The sequence below is a fragment of the Impatiens glandulifera genome, chromosome 1 (genome assembly GCF_907164915.1).
Source record: "Impatiens glandulifera chromosome 1, dImpGla2.1, whole genome shotgun sequence".
NCBI classification, from domain to species: Eukaryota; Viridiplantae; Streptophyta; class Magnoliopsida; order Ericales; family Balsaminaceae; genus Impatiens; species Impatiens glandulifera.
The window spans coordinates 62,363,758-62,388,007 of NC_061862.1; the positions used below are offsets into that span (position 1 = coordinate 62,363,758).

The 24,250-nt window shown below is 31.8% G+C and overlaps 2 protein-coding genes across 5 annotated transcripts; one reads left to right on the top strand and one right to left on the bottom strand.

Annotated features, from left to right (window-relative positions):
* The first annotated feature begins 484 nt into the window (after nucleotides 1-484).
* Nucleotides 485-8,475, top strand: LOC124917895. 4 transcript variants are annotated; one of them, XM_047458168.1, is made up of 10 exons: nucleotides 485-636; nucleotides 908-1,645; nucleotides 1,735-1,903; nucleotides 1,967-2,477; nucleotides 3,304-3,589; nucleotides 4,219-4,446; nucleotides 4,538-4,711; nucleotides 6,799-6,990; nucleotides 7,079-7,192; nucleotides 7,879-8,475. In XM_047458168.1, the coding sequence occupies exons 2-10, from the start codon at nucleotides 953-955 to the stop codon at nucleotides 8,236-8,238; spliced, it is 2,727 nt and encodes a 908-aa protein (XP_047314124.1). In that variant the 5' UTR covers nucleotides 485-636; nucleotides 908-952; the 3' UTR covers nucleotides 8,239-8,475. The 4 variants fall into 4 exon arrangements, with proteins under 4 accessions (XP_047314124.1, XP_047314130.1, XP_047314134.1 ...); XM_047458174.1 differs by having other exon boundaries at nucleotides 1,988-2,477; XM_047458178.1 differs by having other exon boundaries at nucleotides 1,991-2,477.
* A 499-nt stretch (nucleotides 8,476-8,974) lies between these two features.
* Nucleotides 8,975-10,392, bottom strand: LOC124917920 (probable adenylate kinase 7, mitochondrial). Its single transcript, XM_047458187.1, has 4 exons — nucleotides 10,005-10,392; nucleotides 9,770-9,910; nucleotides 9,525-9,683; nucleotides 8,975-9,451 (listed from the first exon to the last, which is right to left on the bottom strand). The coding sequence occupies exons 1-4, from the start codon at nucleotides 10,329-10,331 to the stop codon at nucleotides 9,278-9,280; spliced, it is 801 nt and encodes a 266-aa protein (XP_047314143.1). The 5' UTR covers nucleotides 10,332-10,392; the 3' UTR covers nucleotides 8,975-9,277.
* Nucleotides 10,393-24,250: the final 13,858 nt, after the last annotated feature.

Below are 24,250 nucleotides of genomic sequence, written 5' to 3' on the forward strand. Positions count from 1 at the left end.
CATCACTTATCGTTACAAATATTTGAAGTTATCATGAAGAAATTGCAAATTGTTATATCTTCATCCTACCTTATAATTTTAATTATTACAAATTTATCATATTATTTAACATCTAAATTTTAATTTAATTATTTTAACTGTTATATTATTTTACAAAATTTTTATATATAATTTTGATTTGAATTTAAAAAATTGATATGAAAAAACTCTAAATTGACATAAATATTTATTAAAAACAAATGGCTAATTTATGAAATTAGTAAGAAATACAAGGAATCATACATAAATTATGTAAATATACACAAAAGTTTTCTTTCTAAAAGTTATAGAGGACCAACTTATATTGTTTTTTTTTTGTAATATATTTAGATAAATATAGTAATAATCTAAGAAAGCAAAACAAAAACAAAAAACTGTAAATTTGATGATACGTGGAGCCCGCGTTAGAAATAATAGTTCACTGTCGGCTTTGGCTTCTCCTACTTTACTTTACTTGGCTTCTTCTTTCCCTCTTAACCTCCATTGATGAGTTTCTTCTTCTTCTTCTTCTTCTTCTTCAAATCTTCAAATCTTCAATCAACTTCAAGTCGTCTCATCCTTCTTCTTCCTGATCCTATCGTTACTACCATTATCCAGGTCAAGAATCTCATGATTTCTCACTTTTTCATTTATGGTTTCTCTCTTGTAACTGCATTCTACTCATTTCTCTATCATTTTTCCGTTTCATTTAATGCTCTTAATTGATAACGCTGTGTTGTGTTCGATCTGATGTTCATATCTTTCTATCCTTGTTATCTTGCATTTTGAGTTCAATATCTTCTTTCTTACATTTATGCTTTACATAGAAAACACTATTATTACGATGACATTTGATATTGAATTTTCGTACTACCACTACTACTAGCAGGTACATTGGATTTACTCTTGTGATCGTCAGCCCTAGTTTCAAGCCATGGTTATAGGACACAAGAGCAAAAACCGAAGAAGTTCTACCGTGAACGTTGAGTATTTGTTCCGTATTCATGAGATCAAGCCATGGCCTCCGTCTCAGTCACTAAGGAACCTTCGTTCCGTTTTAATCCAGTGGGAACATGGTGAGCGTCATTCAGGTGTTACCAACGCAGTTGTTCCTTCTCTAAGTGATGGGAGAATCGAATTCTCAGAGTCTTTTAGGGTTTCAACAACATTACAAAGAGATATGTCTGTTAAATCTGGAGAAATCGATACTTTTCTCAAGAACTGTTTGGAATTCAATTTGTATGAACCGCGGAGGGATAAGATAGTGAAGGGGCAGATGTTAGCGACTGCCGTACTTGATTTGGCGGAATATGGTGTTATTAAAGAAGGAGTAAACATTAGTATTCCAATGAAATGTACTAGGAGCTTCAGAAATACTCAGCCGTCTCTATTCATTAGTATTCACGCAGTTGAAAAAGGGGGCTCATCTTCTTCAGGGGATATCCTTGCTAAACAAGCATCAATGGAAAGGAAAAATGGTGAATCTGTTTCTGCTTTGATGAATGATGAATACGCTGAAGAAGCTGAAACTGCATCGTCGTTCACTGATGACGATGTTTCCTCTCAGTCATCTTTGGCTACATCTTCTATCCCTTTTGATACTAATTCTTTGCCTGTTTATAGTAAGGTTGGCCTATTTCCATCTTGTAATGTCCATTACGTTATATAATGATGTTTTTTATATGCCTTGTGTTTGTTTTAATTTTGATATGGCAGAATGGATCACAAATAGGGAAGGATGCTGTAAAATCTGCACTATCATTCACAGAACTGTCGGAAAGCTTCCAGAATGGTCATGGTAGTTTGTCTGTTGATTATGAAGATAAAGGAGAAGACCTAAGCACAACAAATGGCGGTGTTTATGAAAAGGACATTACTGAAGGAGGTAAAGTTACAATTGATGTGCCTGAAAGAACTAAGAAATTGAATTTGACAAATTCAAGTACAGACGATGACTTGGATTTTTCAGAAGAACCCGTTGATGAAATTTCAAGAGATGAACACGAAGAGCCATCAAATGGTGACAGTACTACTGAGATGAAGAGCCATGTCAAGTCTGTTCGATCATCCTTGGACATCGGTAGGAGCAATGGTTCAGTCAGGAATAATAAGTTCACTGATGCAAAATACAGTTTAAGTAATGACAGAAAGGATGTTAAGACTTACTTGAAGGAAGCAAGGAACGGACCTTCTAATGGCAAGATCCAGCATATGGAATCCAGAATAAAGATGCTTGAAGGAGAATTAAAAGAAGCTGCTGTTCTTGAGGTGAGTCTTTACTCGGTTGTTGCAGAGCACGGAAGTTCCATGAATAAGGTCCATGCCCCTGCTCGGCGACTTTCTAGATACTATTTTCATGCTTGCAAAGAGAGTTCTCCATCTGTGGGAGGAAGTGCTGCTAAAAGTGCTGTTTCGGGATTGGTTGTTGTTGCTAAAGCATGTGGAAATGATGTCTCGAGGTAGGTACTCTTTAATGCATGCTGATTTTCTGAAGATTAATGTGTGATATTTTCTAGTGCTGTTTGGAGTTTTTTGTTCTATCTTTACTATGAAACTCCTACTCTGAGACATTTTATCACCTTTGCAGGCTGTGAATTAGGGAAATGTTGATATAGGTTATTTTGGTTATAGGACTTTACTTGAAAATAATGTTATGTGATGAGAAAGTGGATTATTTGTGTCACAGGACTAAAATACCCTTAGTATTTAATATTTAAACTTTTTATAAATATTAAACAATAAAGATAGGGGTATTTTGGTATTTAGATTATGGTTTAATGGAAAATTGATTGATTGGGATGTTTTGTTTTATTATTTAAAAAAGATAGATTAATGGGTGTTTTTTTTTTTTTAATTATTTGGGCCTAGTTTGACGTGGGTTACTTGAAATTATTTTCATATAACTCACTATCATCGTTCGAACCATTAACTACAATCCTTTCATTTCTTTTCATTTATTTATTCATTATATATGAATATCCTTAATGTCTTTTTCCTCAAATAATCCCAAAATAACCTGGAAATCTTTTATAATCTCGAAAAACCGAAGTAAGATGAAAATATCCATACTACATCTACACCGCTAAGTATTGTTCTTCCTTGGAAAACACCGTCATCACCAAACTGATAGGACAAGCATCCCCAATTCCCACCAGCTGATTCCACATTAAAACATTAAATCATCCCCATAGATTTCTTTTAGCTTGACACTTACTTGGTTTATGCTTTGAAGGTAGTTATGTAGTTTTGTCTCTTTTAAGCAGCTGTTATATTTCACTCCTACAGGTTGACATTTTGGCTGTCAAACTCTATAGTGTTGAGGGCAATTGTTACTCATGCTTTGATCGAAAAGCGTTCACCATTGTCTATTCAAAGATCTGGCTGTGAGATTGGAAATCATAAGAAGCTATCACCACGTAAAAAGAAAGAGCCTTTTCCAAGCAATGAAATTAGAACTTCTTTAATAACGGAAAGCTTCGAGGACTGGGATGACCCTCGCACATTCATATCAGCGTTGGAAAAGATCGAATCGTGGATATTCTCCCGAATCATTGAATCTATTTGGTGGCAGGTAATAATTTTCAGTATGGTGCTATTTTACACGCTTTTATACTTGTTTCTGAGTTGGTTTTCCATATTTAAGTCCAAGGCCTTGATCTTCGGTGATTTGAATAATCTTGGGGTTATTTGTAAAAACCTTGGGCCTTGTTTGATCTAGGTTTATTTGAATAACCAAGTTTTTTTTTCTAACCGAATAACTAAGTGGTTATTTTCAACCTTGGTTATGTAGGTTATTGGAAGTTAGGTCATATGGGTATAAATTATAATAATTAAATTATATATATTTTGAAAAAAATAGATGATATTTTGGTTGATGATTTGGGTTATTTGAAATTAATTTTAAATAATTCACATCAAACAAGCCCTTGTTTCATATAAAAGTGGATTATTTGGATAAAATGACCAAACTGTCCTTGGTCTTTAATATTGAAAATATTATAAAAATTAAAATAATATTATTTTGGTATTTTGTTGATGATTTGAATGAGGTGATTGATTGGATAGTGGATTATTTAGAAATAATCCCAAACAACCCCTATCAAACAAGGTCCATGTTCTATTTGGCTTCTATTTATTTATACTCTTAACATAGTGTCAAAGATTGCCTTGTGCTGACTCCATTTTCTCTGTTTGATCCAGACTCTAACACCCCATATGCAGCCTGCTGCTGTTAAAGTTGCAAATACAATTCCGGTTTCCGATAAGAAAAAGACATTTGGAAGGAATTCCAAATCAGGAGATGAACAGCAGCAGATTAACTTTTCATTAGAACTCTGGAAGAAGGCTTTCAAGGATGCTTGTGACAGGCTATGTCCTCTCCGAGCAGGAGGCCATGAGTGTGGCTGCTTACCTGTGCTTGGTAAACTTGTAAGTCGTCGAGTGCAGATTTCTTTAAAATCAAAGTGGTGGATTTGTGGAATAAAAAAATTCTCATTTATGCTTGTTACTTGATCACTAGATTATGGAGCAATGCATAGCCAGATTGGATGTTGCAATGTTCAATGCTATTCTCCGCGAATCTGATGATGAGCTTCCAACAGATCCTATCTCGGACCCAATAACTGATACCACTGTTCTCCCTATACCATCGGGAAAGGCTAGCTTCGGTGCTGGTGCACAACTGAAAAATGGGGTAATAATTTCAAGTTTATTTTTTGTTAGTAGTATCTCATTCTCATGTTTTCTCTAAAAAAAGAAAAACTCATGTTCATGTTTCCGTTATTGAACTATATTTTCAACCACCCTGGGTTTAGTAGCAAAGACTTTGACTATAAGGGGATTAGTATTATGAGGTTTCATCTTCGATTTCATTTAAAGCACCAGATTGAAGTGGGAGATCATGGTGGTTGGTTATTTTGTTACCCTCCTTTCTATCCTATCTATAATCCACCACTCCTTTCTATCAAATCACTCAAAATCATGAACTAAAATACCAAAACACCTTTACTTTATTATTTATATTATTTTAAAAATTTAGATACTAGTAGGATAATTTGGTACAAAGGTCCAAATAAATAGTTTTTCTAAAAACTACTTCAAACCAACTTTTTGGCCATAAACTAGTTTTTTTTACAAATGACACTTGATCACACGAGCCCTAAGAGTATGTGTACACCGTAAGGGAGTAGACTAGTGAGCAGGGGATAAAGACAAGTTTGTTCTTTAGTATATAAGGTTAACTAAGAGTTGGTAGGGGTGAATGAATTGTTTAGTGAATTGGCTAGTCTCTCCTCCCTTTTCTAGGTCTCATCCCTTCTAAGTGAATAACCCTAACTGCTATCAGAGTGATTTGGAGTATCAATAATAGTTCATGTTACATGTTTATACTAACAAGAACAAATAAACATTTCATGTAACCTATAGGTTTCCCAAAAAGAAAAAGTTTAATGTTATTGGTGCTGGTCAATATATTTAATCAATTTAATCAAGTCTAATGTTTATTATGTATCTCTTAATATTATTATTATAAGTGCTACATTTCGCTTCACATTCTTAAACAAATACTATAAATGTTTCACTGATAATCTTGTCAAGTGATATTAGTATTGTAAAAGAAAGTAAGCCGTTAATATATTTTGTAACGAATGATTTAACTAATATAATATTATTATCATATGAGATATTAATAACTTTTCTCTTGAAATGTTAAACTAGTGATAGAAAATCATTTTTGAAGTTACTATTTTTAACAAAAAAAATGATTGATAATTGAAAAACATTTAATTGTTTCTTTTATAGTTAATTTATTAAATAAACAAATTTAAGAACAAACAATAAGAAAATGTAGATAGAATTGTGATAGAATGTCTAATCAGAATTATCTTATAATAATGTAAAGTAGTTGTAGTGTCTTGATCTGCTGACCTATAAGCAAGTGAGAAAAGGACACACCAACCCAAGTCCAATACTATGTGTACAAGCTCTCCAATTTCAACTAATGTTGGTTTTGTTCCTTTCCAGCACTAGATTGAGTCCAGATCCCGGTTGGGATTCAAGAGGTTTCCTCGTGGCACTTTGTTTTGTCATTGGGTCAACTCTGAGACCAATTGTAACGTTTTAGACCCACAAACCTATGTGAGGATATAAACCATAAATAATTTAGATAAAGCAATTGGGCCACAACATCTCAATCTCAATAGTACCTTGGTAACTATGTAGAATCCTGCACTTATATATTTTTTGAAAATGTAAAGTTTGTTTAGTATTACCCCTCTACACTTATAAGTTATAAGCCTATTCCTTGCCATTTCAATATCAGATACCACAATGGTAAATTTCAGTTCTTTTTAATAGTAAGTTATAGTTAAGTTAATTCTGTTAGAACCTATAATAAAGGGTACTTTAGAAAATTGCTAGGTTTAATGAAGGTTATTTTGAGCTATTAAAAAAGTCGTTGATCTTTAAAAGTCTTTTATATGTAATTAGGGATGACAACGAGGATAATGCCTTTGGGTATCTTACTACGAGGGTACATAATACCGTTGTTATTGCATGTGCAACTGCGACCAAGTTTGATTGTTTCCTGCTATTCAACAGAATTAATGACAAATTTCTATACTGTTGTTGATGCTACATAATTGTTTTAGTGATGTTTAAATTGGTAGTTAATGTTATAATTTCACATGAGTTTTCTTCCTGTTATTGTTACTGCATGATCCATCTTTTCAACCCAAAATTTAAAATGATTAATCTTTCATCATTATTTTGTCTTGGTAACAGATAGGCAACTGGTCTAGATGGCTCAGCAATTTGTTTGGGATTGATGAAGATGAGGAGCAACTGAAGGACCAGTATTCAGATGATGAAGATGAAAAAGATGCATCTCTAAAACCTTTTCATCTTCTGAATGCACTGAGTGACCTGATGATGCTTCCAAAAGACATGCTCTTAAGCAGGTCAATCAGAAAAGAGGTTTGACCACTCCACCATATTCTATATGGTAAAAAATCATAAATGGTGTGCTTTGTATTCCCTACTAAATTAAATCTTATTTTTAAAGGTATGTCCTACATTTGGTGCACCATTGATCAAAAGGGTCCTTAGCAATTTCGTCCCTGACGAGTTTTGCCCCGATCCAATCCCTGAAGTTGTGTTTGAGGCTCTTGATAACGAGGTTAGTACATTTAAAAATTGTTCTTTAAGAAACAAGGATGGTAAGTGTGATGTTATTAGGCTTATAATCCCATTTGAAACATTTATGTTTTTGTATCCGGATCCGTTTCCATATACAATAACATAAACAAATTTTTGTTTATGCCTCTAATTAACTTTAGTTTCCAAACGTATCTGTATATAAAATTGAATCCTGATAGAACGTCATAAACAATGAGTGTGAGGCTTTGTGATGTCCTATGTTTAAAAATTACTAGAAATATGGATTCCGAGTGTAAAGGCTGTTGGACTCTATAGTTATTGTCATAAATCGATGACAAGTGAAAGAAATAAAACTCATAACTACGAGGAAACCTAAGACACCTAGCTAAAAGAAAGTTGGTTACAATGTAGATTAAAGGACTTAAAGAAACCTAGCTAAGTCCACATATTTATAAAGCTCCTCCAATGCATGCCCTGCAAATTTTAGGTTTGTTTTGTCAAAACCTACTTTCTCATGTACGTGTTAGGCTTGGGCTGTTGTGATGACTCATGAAACCCACTTCAACTTAATGCGTTTTTAGTGTGAATCGAACCTATAATGATCTCTTAGGCAAGACTCTTTCCACTTGAGTTACTCTAGTGGATTATATATCTATCTATGTTTATAATCCTTGATTGCGATTAAATGGTATAATTTATGTCCAGGATCCAGAAGACGAGGAGGAGATTGGAGAGGATTCAATAACAAATTTTCCGTGCTCAGCAAGTCCTATAATGTATCTACCGCCTTCTTCATCTTCCATTGGTGGTATTATAGGGATAACCGGAAGAAGCAAATCGATGTTACTTAGAAGTGGGTCATCGTTGATGAGGAAATCGTATACCAGTGATGATGAGCTCGATGAATTGCATTCTCCCTTGAATGTGATCATAGATAGCCCTCGGTCTTCTCCTTCTCCTTCTCCCCTTCATGGTAAATCTGGCTGGGAAATGAGGCAAGAAAATGGCAGTTCTGGCTATACAAGGTATGAACTGCTGCGGGAGGTTTGGACCCTTGGCAAATAATAATAATAATAATAAATTGAGTTTGTTTTTTTGGCAATATTATTGTGACATTAATAATTTTATGTAGTTGTGAAATATGTATATAGTTGGCTATCTATCACGTAGACAAACTTATCCAACTTTTACTGAATGCTCATATTTTATTTTATTTTATTTTATTTTGTATGTAAAACTGATGGATCAATCAGCTGTTTTAGTTACCATATATATATATGATAAAGAACCATTTTGTTTGTAGTTCATGGTGCTGCTACTGCTTGTGATCTGATTTGGTTATTATATACTTTTTAAATTTTAACCATGATAGAATTCAATTGTTTTTTAAAATTATAATTCAAATTTGTATACTTAATTTAATAAAAAAATATTTTCTAATTATTACTCAAATAATATTGTGTTTTTATTTTACAAGAGAATTTTCTTCAACAATATGTTAATATTGAGCCCTTTTAGAAAGAAAAAAACTTTTTACATTAAGATTTAAACAAGTTTATAATAAAGGGAACATTAAAAACATTAAATATTACTGCAAAACTGTTGATAATAATTTGTTGATAATAATTAAGTTATATTATTTGTTGAAAATAATTTTCTTTTCCATTCAAAACATTAATGTTCTAAAGTAATAAACAACATAATCGAACTCATGATCTTCGATATCTTAGACATCAATTGATTTGTGGGTTAAAAAACATAAATAAAAAGTGGAAGGCTGCCTTCAAAAGCATTGAATTTAGATGCATCCTTATATGGGGATCTAAATTACAACCTCCCTTGGTGATTAAACAAAAACAAGTACATATATAATTTATTAGATTGTAGTATACAACATGTAAATATTACTGCAAAACTGAATGCCCACAAGTTTTTGGCCTCTCCTTGTATAAAATCACTCAACGGCCAAAGTGAATTACACTTGGCAAACAATACAATTACAAGAAAATGATGTATCAAAACTCAAAGCGGGAGAAGGGTAATGTTCTAAACCCTAAACCCTAATCATAGGTAAGTCCGACAACTCTCCAAATCTACTACTACACTATAATATATAGTTCAAATGCCCGGGCTTTGGAGAAGAAGCACTAACAAAAGAACTCACTTGCTGAAGTTGTAAAGCAGCCAAGAGTCCATTCCATGTTTCTCCAGGTGCACCATTCACTTCAAAGTCAAGAAGCTTCTCCTGTTCCATATAGTACTCTTCTAAAGGCTTGCTCTGCAGAAACACATGATCATCAATCATCAAAAGATAAACTTCTATATATATATATATATATGAGAAAGCTTACCAGCTCTGCATAAGCACGAAGCTTCTCTTTCCATGTACATTCCTCCTTTAGATTGTTCAATTTGTAAATCCCACTAGTTGCGCGATTCAAAGACTCTTCATCCTCTTTGCATTTGAAATTCACTACTAGATCGATATCAGCAATCTGATCAAGAATCTCCTGCAATCATAAAGGGAAGAACCCAAAATAAGTTCTTTCTTTCAACCCTACTCGAAACTTAACTAAAAATTTGAAACATTACTTACAGCTTGAACTGTAGTTCGAGGAATTCCATCCAAGATAAACCCATTTTCACCCCTGTAGCGACCTTCCCGTAACCTCTTTGAGAGCAAGCTAAATATTATATCTTCTGGAACAAGCTTTCCTTGGTTCACAGCATTAGCAATCTATATTTGATTGATTGATTGATTGATTGAATGAAAATTAGCAATCTAGCTACACAACTTGATTAAGAAAGATTTGAAGTGACGAGAGTTGAACCTGTTTGTAGAGAGATGAGCTGTGTTGAAGTTCTTGACGAACTAGGGTTCCCATTGAAATGTAAGGAACTTGTAGAAGCTTCGATAGTCTGTCGGCATATAAATGCTTCTTTGCGAGTGGATTACCCATGATCACCCACTGGATTCCCCTTCTTGGCACAGAGCTTTGAGAATTATCCCGAGTAGGATTGAATTCGTTGTTTTGATCCTCGTAATAGTCGTCGTCGTCGTCTTGAAGCTGAAGTGCGGCGGATGATCCATAGGATCGTTTGGGAATAAGGCGAGTCTGGAATAACGCTGCCATTCTAAGGCGGAAGATTCCGGCCATTGCGACGGCGTTGAGAAAAGCAGGATCTCAACGTGACGGCGAGCGAAAAAGGAGTTGACAGAAAACCTTAGGGCATGGGGTTTATAGGAAAAAAAAAGGAGAGATGATGATGATGATTCAGGAAGAATGCCTACGAAACATCTTGTAATTACAGTAATGCCATTATATTTTTTATTTGTTTATTTAGCTAATTCAAATTTCTTTTTTGGAAAAAATGTATTACATTATTTTGGTTCATAATTTAATTGATTGATAATGGAATAAATGAAAAGATGATAAGTTATTTAAAAAATATTAAATTAGGGGTAGAAATAAAAAAATTCAAACCCAAAAATATTTAACCATTGAATATATAAAAACTAAAATATATTATATTTTTGATGTAAATTCTATTCAAATAAATGAACTAATCTTTTCTATACTTAAAATAATAAATTAGTTTTAAATTTTATTTAATAAAAATATTAATATATATTAAATAGTGTGTTTGTGTATGTGATTTTGTTTTTGAGTTTATTTTGTTTAATAATTGTATCAAAACTAGTTTATAAAAAAAAAAAAAAAAGTCTAATATAAATTATTAGAGATATAAGATTGGAAATTAAAAATTATTAAAGTAGTGTAATCCACCTGATATATATATATATATATATATATATATATATATATATATATATATATATATATATATATATATATATATATATATATATATATATATATATATATATATATATATATATAATGATGCTTAATTTTTAAAGTGTCCGGATTGTCGGGTCGAGAGCTGTGGTTAATTTGGATACTTGAATCGGATTGTGAGTTGACCCGCCTTTAAATTTAAAACGGTTAAAAATAAAATAAAAAATGCTAGAGGTATGTTTCGAACTTGCAACCTAACAAAACAAATACAACTCTTTAACCAACTAAGTTACAAAGACTTTATATTTTAAATTCAACACCAAATTTGATAAACGCGGGACGTTTTAATATTAATATAAGTTCAACTTTTTAACTAACTAATCTATATATATAATGATGCTTAATTTTTAAAGTGTCCGGATTGCCGGTTTGAGAACTGTGGTTAATTTGGATACTTGGGTCGGATTGTGGGTTGACCCGCCTTTAAATTTAAAACGGTTAATAATAAAATAAAAAATGCTAGAGGTATGTTTCGAACTTGCAACCTAACAAAAATAGCTACAACTTTTTATCAACTAGGCTACTAAGACTTTATATTTTAAATTCAACATCAAATTTGATGAACGCGGGACGTTGTAACATTAATATAAATTCAATTTTTTAACTAACTAATATATATATATATATATATATATAATGATGTTGAGTAAATGAATACTTGGATTGGATTGTGGGTTGACCAACCTATAAACTTAAAACGATTAAAAATAAAATAAAAAATGTTATCCATAATTTTTTTTCACGGTTTTTTTATATTATTAATCGTGCAAATGCACGGGCTAAATGCTAGTATAATTTAATTTATCAAAGAAAAAATATAAATCAATTCAATGAGAATCACCCTTAATTCAAATAAAACCCAAATTCGTGATGGCCTAAGACGGTATCCAGCCCAACTAAATAAGCAAACCTATTTTGAGTTTGGAAGTTCCAATTCACCGTCAAACATATAAGCATAATGAATTTTTGATATATTTCTATATGCGTTTTTACTATTCATCCACGAAAAGATAATTTTATATAATTAATTGAATTTAAAGTTTTAGGTTGAATTTTATTTTTTTTATATAATTTTTTTTATATTAATCTTGTTTATATAATTTATTTTTAGTAATGTTTAATTTGTTAGGTATAAATTATGGATATATAATTAATTTTATCTTAAATTTAATAAATGAATGAGAAAAGATTAGAGTTAAATATGTAAAATTAATAAATATATAGATAATATTAATAAGGTTAAAAAATTAGTATAAGAAAGAAATATTTTAAATATATTCTTTTTGAATTTAGAAATGAGTTTTTAAGTTGAGAATGAATTACTATTTAAACGAATAGAATTTGTTGTCCTTCTCATTCCAATGATATGATGTAAAATATATATAAAAGATTATCATATTGAGATCAACTAATTTAGGGATCTCAATGTATTAAATTAATTATATTTATTATATTGAGATCCACTAATTAAGGAATCTCTAACATATTAAATTGATTACATTTATTACAACCCGCAATGGAAATATGTGGGCAATGTATGCTAAGATTGGATCGAAATTTTTCAAAAAGAACTCTCGAAAGTCCTTCGTGAAGATATCCGCAAATTGAAAGCGAGATGGGACATGAAGAAATCGAACCTGACCGCGAGAAACCTTCTCACAAACAAAGTGAATGTCCATCTCAATGTGCTTGGTCCGTTGGTGCTGAACGAGATTACTAGAGAGGTAGATTGTATTCATATTGTCATACTAAACAAAAGTAGCAATGGGAACCGGGCAATAAAATTCTAGGAGTAAATTTCGTAGCCAACAAGTTTCTGAAACCACATTCGCAACCGCCCGGTACTCAGCCTCGACACTAGAACGAGACAAAGTGGTTTGGCGCTTAGCCGACCAAAAGATTAGATTATCTTTTAAGAAGACATAGTAGCCAGATGTCGAACGACATGTGTCCGGGCACCCACCCTAGTCAGCATCAGTGTAAGCCAAGAGGGATGTAACTGAGGATGGAGACAAATGAAGGCCAAAATCAAGAGTTCCTTGAATATACCGAATAATTCTCTTTAGAGCCTCCATGTGTACCTCTCAGGGATCATGCATGAAGAGACAAACATGTTACACCGCATACGTGATATCAAGACGAGAAAATGTCAAATATTGTAGAGCACCTACTAGATAGCGGTATAAAGAATAATTTGACACAAGAGACTGAAGCCCCCAGTTTCGGTGTGGTATCAACCGACGTAGTTGACGGCTTACAAGATGACATACATGCACTGTCTATAATCTCAGACGCATACTTTCGTTGAGAGAGGAACATACCATTTGCATGAAGCCTTACCGAAATGCCCAAAAAATAATGCAAGGGACCCAAATCTTTCATAGAAAATTCTACACTCAAGCTAGAGATGAAGAATTAGAGGAGAGAGTCCGAGGATGCCGTCAATATTATATCATCAACATATAATAACAAGTATGCCATGTGTTCACCCTTTCGAAACACAAACAATGAGTGATATGAAATAGTCTGGGAAAAAACAAGTGTGGACACAAAATTCGTAAAGCGTTTGTTCCAAACTCGAGGAGCCTACTTTAAACCATACAATGATTTCTTTAAACGACAGACATGATGAGGGGGAGGGGGAGGTGGAGGTGGAGGTGGAGGTGGAGTTGGAGTTGGAGGTGGAAGGGTGGGGGAAGAGGTGTAGTTGAGGTGGAAGGGGAGGGGAGGAGGTGGAGATTAAAATGTAGATTGATGATGAATCACATATAGTGATGGAGGATCATCGAGAAAATCATACGAGAGTGGAGAGGGCTGAATTTCAACAAAAGGAAAATGAGACTCATCAAAAAGATGACGTGACGACAAATAATAATTTTTATCATTTGATATGTCAAAACACTTATAGCCTCGGTGATTCAATGGGTATCCAAGAAAGACACATTGGGTAGAACGTAGAAGAAGTTTATGAATTGTCGTGGATGGAAATAGAGGGTAACACAAACACCCAAACATGGTCATACGTTGGATTTTTACGATATAAATGTTGTAACGGAGTAACGTATGTAATGTGTTTACGCGGAATAATATTTAGGAGGTACGTGGCCATTTTTAGAGCATGATGCCAAAATGAGGTGGGTAATTTGACATGAGTGAGTAATGTACGAATCATATTATTGATAGTACGAAACTGTCTTTCGACCTTGCCGTTCTGAGACGAAATGTGAGCACATGAGAAGCAAAAAGTCATCCCATGCATGGACGTAAATTCCCTAAACGAATGATTATCAAATTCCCTCCCATTATCACATTGAAAAGATTTTATATTTATCTCAAATTGGATTTTGACGAGTGTCCAAAATTATAAAAAAGCACTAAACACTTGATATTTATGAGATAAAGGGAAAGTCCACAAAAAAGAAGAAAATTCATCGAGAAACAAAACATAATATTTATGGCCCATAGAACTTAACACATACATCACTATGAATAATGTCAAATAGTAATAAAGAAGTTGAAATATAAGTTTTAAACGAAAAACGAACATGTTTTTCTAATGAACACGAAGGACAAATATGATAAACATGTTGTTTATTATAGTGAATTAATTTATTTAATCTAAGAGATTCAAAACTAGAGTTGTGAGAATGACCTAGGCGATTATGCCACAAGGATGACGACAAAGCAGCAAAAACAGTAGACAACACATGTCTCCCAGTTGTGACCGGATATAGATATCCTCGATTGTCACATCTCATTAGATGTGTCCTCGTTCGAAAATCTTTAACAGAAACCCAAAAGGATCAAACTCAATAGACACATAATTATCCATAATAAATTTACGAACATAAACTAGATTTTTAACAAGAGCATGAATATGAAGAACATTATTCAAGGTAAGTTTATGATTCAAAGAAGAAATAGTGGTATGCCCAATACCCAAAACCGGAATCGTATTACCATTACCTATAAGAATAACATGTTTAATTCCTGAATTGAAATAAGATGAGAGATTACCTTGTTGAGATGTCATATGGGACCTCGCACCAGTGTCCATGTACCATGTCGGATCAGGAGACGTAATACCAATGGTATACATGGTTGTTGTAATGTCCATAGGAGTTGGTAGAGACTGATCCATGTATACTTGCGGACGCGGGACACAGAGACCCGATTGTTGGTATAGTGTCGATGAACGAGAGATAAAAGGATGTCTCTTCCATTAAGCCGTTGGATACGTGCATGGAGGAGAAGCTCATGGCCACTTCCAAGACAATGATGGTGGGCCTGAATGACCACCCCATTGTTGCAGCTAGGGAGAAGGAGGCTGAGTTTGAACTTGGTACTAGGACTGTCTCGATCGACCTCCATTACAAGAGCCCTTCTTCTTTGGTTTATGCCGAGATCCACACGATGACATACATTGTGACCCATTCGCCTCAGATGTGGGAGACAAGAGCTACACCCAACGTCGGTGTCGAACCAAAGGTCACTCGCTTCGCCAAGCCATATTCCTCCAAAATCAACATGGAGCGCGCTTGGTAGAATTGAGGAAAATGATCACTAGGGATAGAAATGGGTACCCGTATGCCCAATACCCGTGGATACTCGATAAACGGGTTCGGGGTCGGGCATGGGGAGGGGGAGAAGATACCCAGTCGGGTACGGGGTCAGGAATGAGAGTGTGCAAAACCCAAACCAGATACCTGATACTCGATTATATTAATATTAAAATTAAAATTATTTTTTTAATTAAATTTTAATGTGTGACTTTTCAACTGCTTCATCATTATATCATTTAATTTGATCTTATCCACATCGTCATAAATACACTACACTCCACCTTTAAATTTCTTATATTCCCCAAAAGAATATTTCTTTATATTAATCTTCAACTTCAACAAATAAAAGTTGGTAGTACTTTGTTTTCTTTAACCTCTCTATATTTCTTTGTTTATATCAAATAATTTGTTACAAGTCTTTATAGGTAAAATATTTTCCTCTTCAAATGCCAAAATAAATTATGTTGCCTATTAAATAGGTCTGTCGCCCATACCATATATTTTGGTTATTCCACTCATTCACGCCTAAAACAATTAATATTATTCTAGGAATACTAAGCAAAAAAATAAACTTCTTAATTTATGTTTTTCAATAAAGTTCTCCTTTAAACTTAAATACTCTTCCCATCACTCATTCCAATCAGCCTTTTATAACTCTTCAATAGTGTGGTCGGTAGTGGCTTGATCAACACGTCTGCGTCTTGAGCTCGACTTTTAACATGCTACAACTCGACCTTTTCTTCTCTAACTTGTTCTTGGATGAAATGAAATCGAACGTCGATGTGCTTGCTCCTTCCGTGATTAATCAGGTTCTTTGACAACTCGATCACTAACTTGTTATCAACTCGGATCACTCCCAAATGCCTTAGTAATTTTGAAGCCAACATGACACACGCTCTAAGAGACCACCACATACACAACCTCACAAGTCGACAAAGTTACAATAGATTGCTTCTTTGACATCCAAGTAAAAGTTGTATTCCCGAGTAGGAATAGATAACTCGAAGTACTTTTCCGGTCATCGACATCACCACACTAATCGCTATCCGTGTAACCCACTACTCGGTAGTAATCCAATTTTGAATAGAAAAGACCATGTGATAGGGTTCCTCAAATATATCTTATAATTATCTTGAATGCCTTCTTATGTATGTAGCTTGAATCCTCCATGAATATGCTTGCTATCCACCACTCAACATTAGGTCGAGTCTCGTACTTGTAAGGTACCTTAGGCTTCCGATTAAGCTTCGATATCTAGAAAAATCAGCTCGTTCTCCTCCATCTAACTTTGAGAGTTTAGTGCCAGGTTTCATTGGAGTAGAAACCGGGTTGCAGTTCTCCGTTTTAAATTTCTTTAAAATTTTAAGTGCGTACCTCTTTTGTAATATAAAAATCCCTTCATTCGACAGCTTCACTTCTAGGCTAAGAAAAAATATTTCATCCGGCCTAAGTCTGTCATCTTGAACTCTTTATTCATTACCTCATTGAACTCATTAATCAATGTTGCGTTACTTCTGGTGAATATGAGGTCGTCGACATAGAGAGCGACTACCATCATATCTTTTCTGATTTCTTTGTGTTTAAGGTATGTTCGTACGGACATTGTTCGTACCCATTTTTCTTGAAATACCCGTTAATTTTCTCATTCCAAGCACGAAGAGTCTGCTTCCGCTAGTAAAAGACTTTTTTCAATCTCAACACCTTCTTCTCATCCCCTCTCTTCATGTACTCAAGTGGTTGCTCGACGCACACCTCATTTTTCATCTCTCCATTTATAAAAGACGACTTCACATTCATCTGTAGAATTGGCCATTGGTTTTGAGCAGCTAACGATATCAGAAATTGGATTGACTCCATTCTCGTTATAGGAGCAAATACTTCAACATAGTCGATTCCTTCTTTTGTCTATAGTTGTTAGGATCTAGATCGCCGATAGTAGACCGGGGTCCGGCTAAAGGATAATCTCTGACTACACTCAACGGTTGGCGTTAAGAATTAAAACATGTTTCAATACTACACAAGCTGTCACAAACCCTTGAACCGAGTTCAAGTGCGGAAGTGGTTTGTTTCAGATTGAAGCAACACACACGTGATGAATAGAGATGAGATTCGAAGAGTATTAGTTTGAAGATTAGTGAGGCGGTTAGGATGATATGAGTCGGTTAAGATATGGAGCCGGTAGGAAATAAAGCACGAGACATGTTTTTATGGATGTTCGGAGATAAAACTCCTACGTCACCCCTTCTTCTCAAACAACGAGAAGGATATTCACTAAGGAATACTCAAACACAATACACAATCGAGTCTTATTTACTACTCGATAATCACTCTTACAACTTTCACAGGAATTGTAATACACTTCACAAATACACACTTAAGTTTTTAATCTTTTAGAGAGATAAGGTCTTTTAATCACTTTGTAACTTCGTGATTTATTCTCTCTCACAACTCTGTTGCTTCAGCTTCTTCATCTTCTCCTTTTATAGGTGAAATGTGCCAACGGTCACATTTCTTCATCGGATACCTTCAGGGAAATCCTTGAATCTGATTGGTTGAGCAAAGGATCAACATAGCATTAAATGCGTTTAAGAAATGAATCGGACCGGCTTCATTTATCTTTACTTGATTATAGCAACTGTCGGTTGGACAGTTGCCTGCACCTGGGAAGTTGCTCCTTTGACTTATACCAAAATGGTAACTTTTCTTCAAACAATCTTCTGCAGCCTGCAGCGTATAATCAGACTTGTATGAATATGGCAATGTTACAGTCTGATCCTTTGATATAATCTTCTGCATATACTCAAAGTATCTGTTTGCACCAATTTGTACACTATTCTCAATTTGATATCATTGACTTCTTTCTCTAAATAGTCTTCTCATTGGATTTGGATTGTATTCTTCATTTCAACTGATTATGTTTATAGGTTGTTCAGTTCAACCGGATAGCTTCAGGTTTTAGATATGTCATTTGCTTATTCTAGCCGGCTTGATTTGTTGACCGTTCCTTCCTGCACAATGAGTTTGTTTTGTTAAGTTCTTATTGACCAGTCAAGTTTATCTAACAATAGTCTTTTACCGCAAGTTGAGCCTTATAACGCCTAATCTCTCCATTATCATTCATCTTTTTTTTGTACACCTATTTTACTACAACGGGTCGAGCTCCTTCAAGAAGGTTGGTCAGCTCCCATGTTTTACGTTTTTATTGCCCCAATTTCTTCTTTCATAGATGATCTTCATTTCTCGTCTTTTACAACTTTCTCAAAATTCAAATCTACTAAGTCAGCCAAGAGACATACAATATGAACTTTCATTTGTAATGTTATATATCTCATACAGACTTCTCATTATGGGTTGTTGATGCTCTGATTCATCTTCTAAAAGCTCGGTGGTTGTTGATATCGAAGGTAAAGCAACCTCCAAGCTTGTTTCTTGCTCAACCGGGTTACTCCAATTCCATGACATTGATTACTCCATGCGAACATCTCAGGTCACTACCACTTTCTTGTTAACATGATCAAATAATTTATATGTTTTACATTTTTCATCATACCCAATAAATTTGTACTTCTTTCTTTGATCTTCTAATTTTATCATGTGCTGACTTAATATATGCCCATAGGTCACACTATCAAACACCTTCAAATGAAAGACACTCGGTTTCATACTACTCTAAATTTCTTGAGGCGTCTTCTCTCATAGCTTTACATGAGGACATTTATTTTGCACATAGACTGCGCACTATATCGCCTTTGCCCAAAACCTTTTTAGCTTATTCTTTCCTTTCAACATAGATCGGACCATATCGAGAATAGTTCGATTCTTTTTTCCACTACACCGTTTTGCTGTAGAGAATATGACGCAGTCAAGAAATGTTTGATCCCATGTTCCTCGTAGTATTTGTTGAACTCAACAGAAGTGAACTTGTCTCCTCTATAAGATTGAACTACTTTGATTACTTTGTTTTTTTCTCCATCATCACTTTGAATTTATCGAAGGTTTCAAACACTTCAGACTTCTTCTTTAGAAAATAAATCCATGTCTTCATCGAGAAATTATCGATTAAAGAGATAAAATATTTCTTACCATTGAATAATTCTAGAGTTATCAACCTACACAAATATGGATAAGTCTGTGTTGCTCTTTTGCTCGAAATTCAGAACTGTTTGATAAAAAATGTCCTCACTTACTTTCCGATCACACATTCTTCAACTAATCTCTTTTCAAATTTCATATTAAGTAGTCAAAGATCCTTTCTTTTTCACCACTCCATCAAATTTTGGGATTGTATCACTTATTTGTTAATGGCATAATATTAACCTCAAAACTATACAAATACAATTATTTATTTTATTATTATTATTATTATAATATTTGATAGTACTAAAAAGTAGAAAATAGTTTCATTTTTAAATGGTACATAATCAATATGTTCATATCTCTAATTTATAAAAAGAAACCTCTATGATTTCAACACCAGAATGAAATATCATAATTGATAAAATACTTAATTAAATTTATAAATAATCTATTTTATAAAATTCTCAAAATAAAATATTAGTTATATTTAATTATTAAAATTAAATTACAAAGAATACTTAATATCATTTTTTAATAAATAATATAATATCATAAAACTATATAAAAAAAATTATTTTTGAACAAAACAAAATTATAATTTATTTTAATAAAGAGATAATGATAAAAAAATAACTATAAAAAAAATTATTTTTGAACAAAATAAAATAATAATTTATTTTAATAAAGAGATAATGATAAAAAAGAATAACATAATCTAAATTAAGATTACGTGAATATATTATCATACAAAAATATTTATATTATAATATAATATAAAAATTATTAATAAATAATATCATATCATAAAATTATAAAAAAATAATAATTGATTATGAACAAAAATAAATTATAATTTATTTTAATAAAGAGATAATGATGAAAAAAAATTAACATAATCTAAATTAAGATTAGATGAAAATATTATCATAAAAAAATATATTTATTTTATAGTACTTTTCAACCATATTAGAATGATAATTTCAAGATTTATAAAGTAATAAATTTTTTTAATAATTTTTTTTTTCATAATCATGATTTAAATTATTTAAATAATATGAGAATTTAAAAATTAATAATGGGTAATGATTTTAAATAAGTTATTTGATAAAAAAAAATTAAAATTATTAATATATTATAATAAAATAAATTTTATTTTTTTAAATAAATATATTTTTAATATTTTTATTAACGAATGAAATGATATAAAAAATGACATATGACATGATATTTGATTATGTTAAAACAAACCAAATAAAAAATGTTTTTGTAGAAATATATATGACATTTAAGTCTATATATATAAATTTGGACTGCATTTATATTAAATATTTATAAATTTATTTAAACTATAAATAAACTAACTTATTTACTCTATATCTAAAATAATTTTTTATTTTTGTTATATAATATAATATATATTATTTATATTAACATTTAAAATAAATAAGTAACAACATTTTAATTTTATTAATATATTTAAAATTTGTTTAGTTTATACATATTAAATATAAATTTTCATTTTTTATTAAAATCGTTTTATTTATATTTTTTATTTACAAACATTTACTGAAAGAAGATTTACAGATTATCTGAAATAATATATATATATATATATTGTATTATTAAAATATGTCTCAAACCAGCTTATACAAACTATCTAAACAATAAAAATGAAAATTTAAACTATTAAAAATAAAATTGCCTTTAATAATCAAGAAAAGACTATACAATATTTTGTGTTAACAAATCTAAGAATACAACAACTGGATTTGTACACATGAAATCGGATCTTCCAATATCCGAGAAAAATTATGGTTATTTTCATATGTGAATCCTCGTATGACATTGGTTTTCAATCCTTGTTGAAAACTTGTTTGAAGAGACGGAGGTGCTGATGAAGATTTCTTTCATCCTATATAAAACATCATGGACATGTAGTGGTTGAATTCTGGTATCACTCTCCTCCTTGAGCAGAAATGGATTTCTGCTCTAGATTGAAAACCCTTTTCAATGATCATTTTCTCACCTTTCATCTTCTAATCGTAACTCAGTCTGAGAGAATAAGATAGATAGAGAAAAAAAAGAGATTAAAATTCAAGATTTCTAATTAGTATACAAAAAAAATTCAAAGAAAATATTCTCACCTTCCATCTTCCAATCAGAACTCCATTGATAATCACCCATTGTATCTATGGTTTAGTTGTGCTCTATTACTTGTCATAACAGTTTATTTATAGATTTTGAAAAGAAGCGCCGCGGCTAGCTAGAGAAAATGTTCCTAGGTTAAACTCCGGACATTTCTTAATGGGGCAATATGTATAAATTATATTGAAGTCCTAAATAAATTTAGATTTTAAAATTTAATCGATTATTTGTTGATGGATTAACAGCCGCCTCAAACTTATAATAAACAAAATATACAAATTATATTGGGATTGTCTAACCAAAAACAAGGAAATTATTTTCAACTTTAAATTATTCATTTAGTCAAAAAAACATTTATTTAATATATAAAATAAATATTTACGAATTCAACACCGAATCGAAGCCTTTTATCATCGAAATTATTTATTAAGTGTAGTTAAAGTGAAATCTATAATAAATCAAAAAAAATGATTTGAAAGCTATATATTAATATTATTTTGTCCCATACTAAATGAGAAAAATCAACTTCAACTACAATAGTATTTTTGTTTAAGTCAGCGAAAGTTGTACGGCAAAACACCATTGATATTCCAACAACTTGTACTCAACAAAACAACTATCAAGGCATCCACATCCAAATTAATATTAATCGTAAAAAAAATGATTTTGAAAATGTCATTATAATATAAAATAAATGAAAAGAGATTGAAATTAGTCTTTCCTTATTCATAAAAATATAAAGACTAAAAATTTTAAGGATTGATGTTCTTTCTAAATCAAAAAACATGGGTTGAAGTAGAAACTTGATTTTCAGCTCGAATTAGTTGAAATTTGTAAACACAGAATAAAGATATTCAATTACCGAGCTAAATTTCATTTATTATTCATAAACAGTCAAACACATAAATGTAGCGAATTCACTTTCCACGTATTTAAATCCTCATATTACCCTCGTATCCACCTCGTGTTGAAAATCATTTTGAAATGCAGGGTTGACACCTTAATTGCATCATCTAATCAGAGACTTGATTATATTGTCCACGGATCTACCACGTTATCGAAATCGATCGTTTACACCATCAACTCTCCATCTGCGCTTTGGTTAGCTAGAACGAAGTCAATCCGAGCTTGAATTTGGCCAATGCAATCCCACTACTAACAAATCTACCATTCAAAAGAACACATTCCCTATTTCTAGGCCGAGAATTAAACCTACCATCCTCTTATGACGATTTAGCCAAATGCCCTTGTTTTTCATATCCACCCGAAATGTCAACAGTTTGATTAAGACTATTTGAACACTATAAGGCAAAATATGGTTGTAATATCAAACTCATAATACAAATAATCTTCGATGAGATTTTAGATTGGTTTAAAGAGAAGTTAGATAGTTGTGATTGAGATATATTAAAAAAAAATTAAATGAGATTTCTCAGGTTAAGATCATTATGAATGAGGTCTACCCATTTTATAGTCAAATCTTCCTCTTTAAGGATATATTTGGTTTAATTAAAATTTTAAATTATTTGTTTGTTTAATTACTCATAATAAATAATTGGACTAATAAATTTGATAAACTATACATATAATCTTGTAAAGTTTTAATTATATTTCTTATTTCAAAATTGATATTAAATGATTTTTATAAAAAATATAAGAATTGATTTACAATTTTAATTCAAATTTCGTTTTAGTTCCAATTATACAAATTCAAACATATCATATTAGCCTATAATATGTAACTTTATTAATTATATTACCATTAATTAAGACATAATTGAATAAAGTTTTTAATAATTATTAGTAGGTAGCCCGTGCAAAATATATAAAAATTGAAAGAAAAAAAATTAAAGTGCAAATGGAATAGCATTTTTATTTTATTTTTAACCTTTTATATATTGATTAGTTAATTAAAAAGTTAAACTTATATGATTAAAATGTTTTGCGTTTTAATCAAATTCGGTGTTGAATTTAAAATATAAAGTCTTGCATTGTACTTGTTTTTGTTAGGTTACAAGTTAAAAACATATATATAACATTTTTAATTTTATATTTAACCGTTTTAAGTTTATGGGCAGGTCAACCCACAATTCGACCCAAGTATCCATTTACTTTCACATATATATATATATCCAAATTAACCATAGTTCTCGACCCGACAATACAGACACTTTGAAAATTAAGCATCATTTTATATATATATATATATATATATTAGTTAGTTAAAAAGTTGAATTTATATTGTTAAAACGTCCCGCGTTAATCAAATTTGGTATTGAATTTAAAATATAAAGGTTTATTAGTCTAGTTGGTTAAAGTGTTGTACTTGTTTTTGTTAGGTTGCAAGTTCAAAACATACATATAACATTTTTAATTTTATTTTTAACTGTTTTAAATTTATGGGCGGGTCAACCCATAATCCGACTCAAGTAT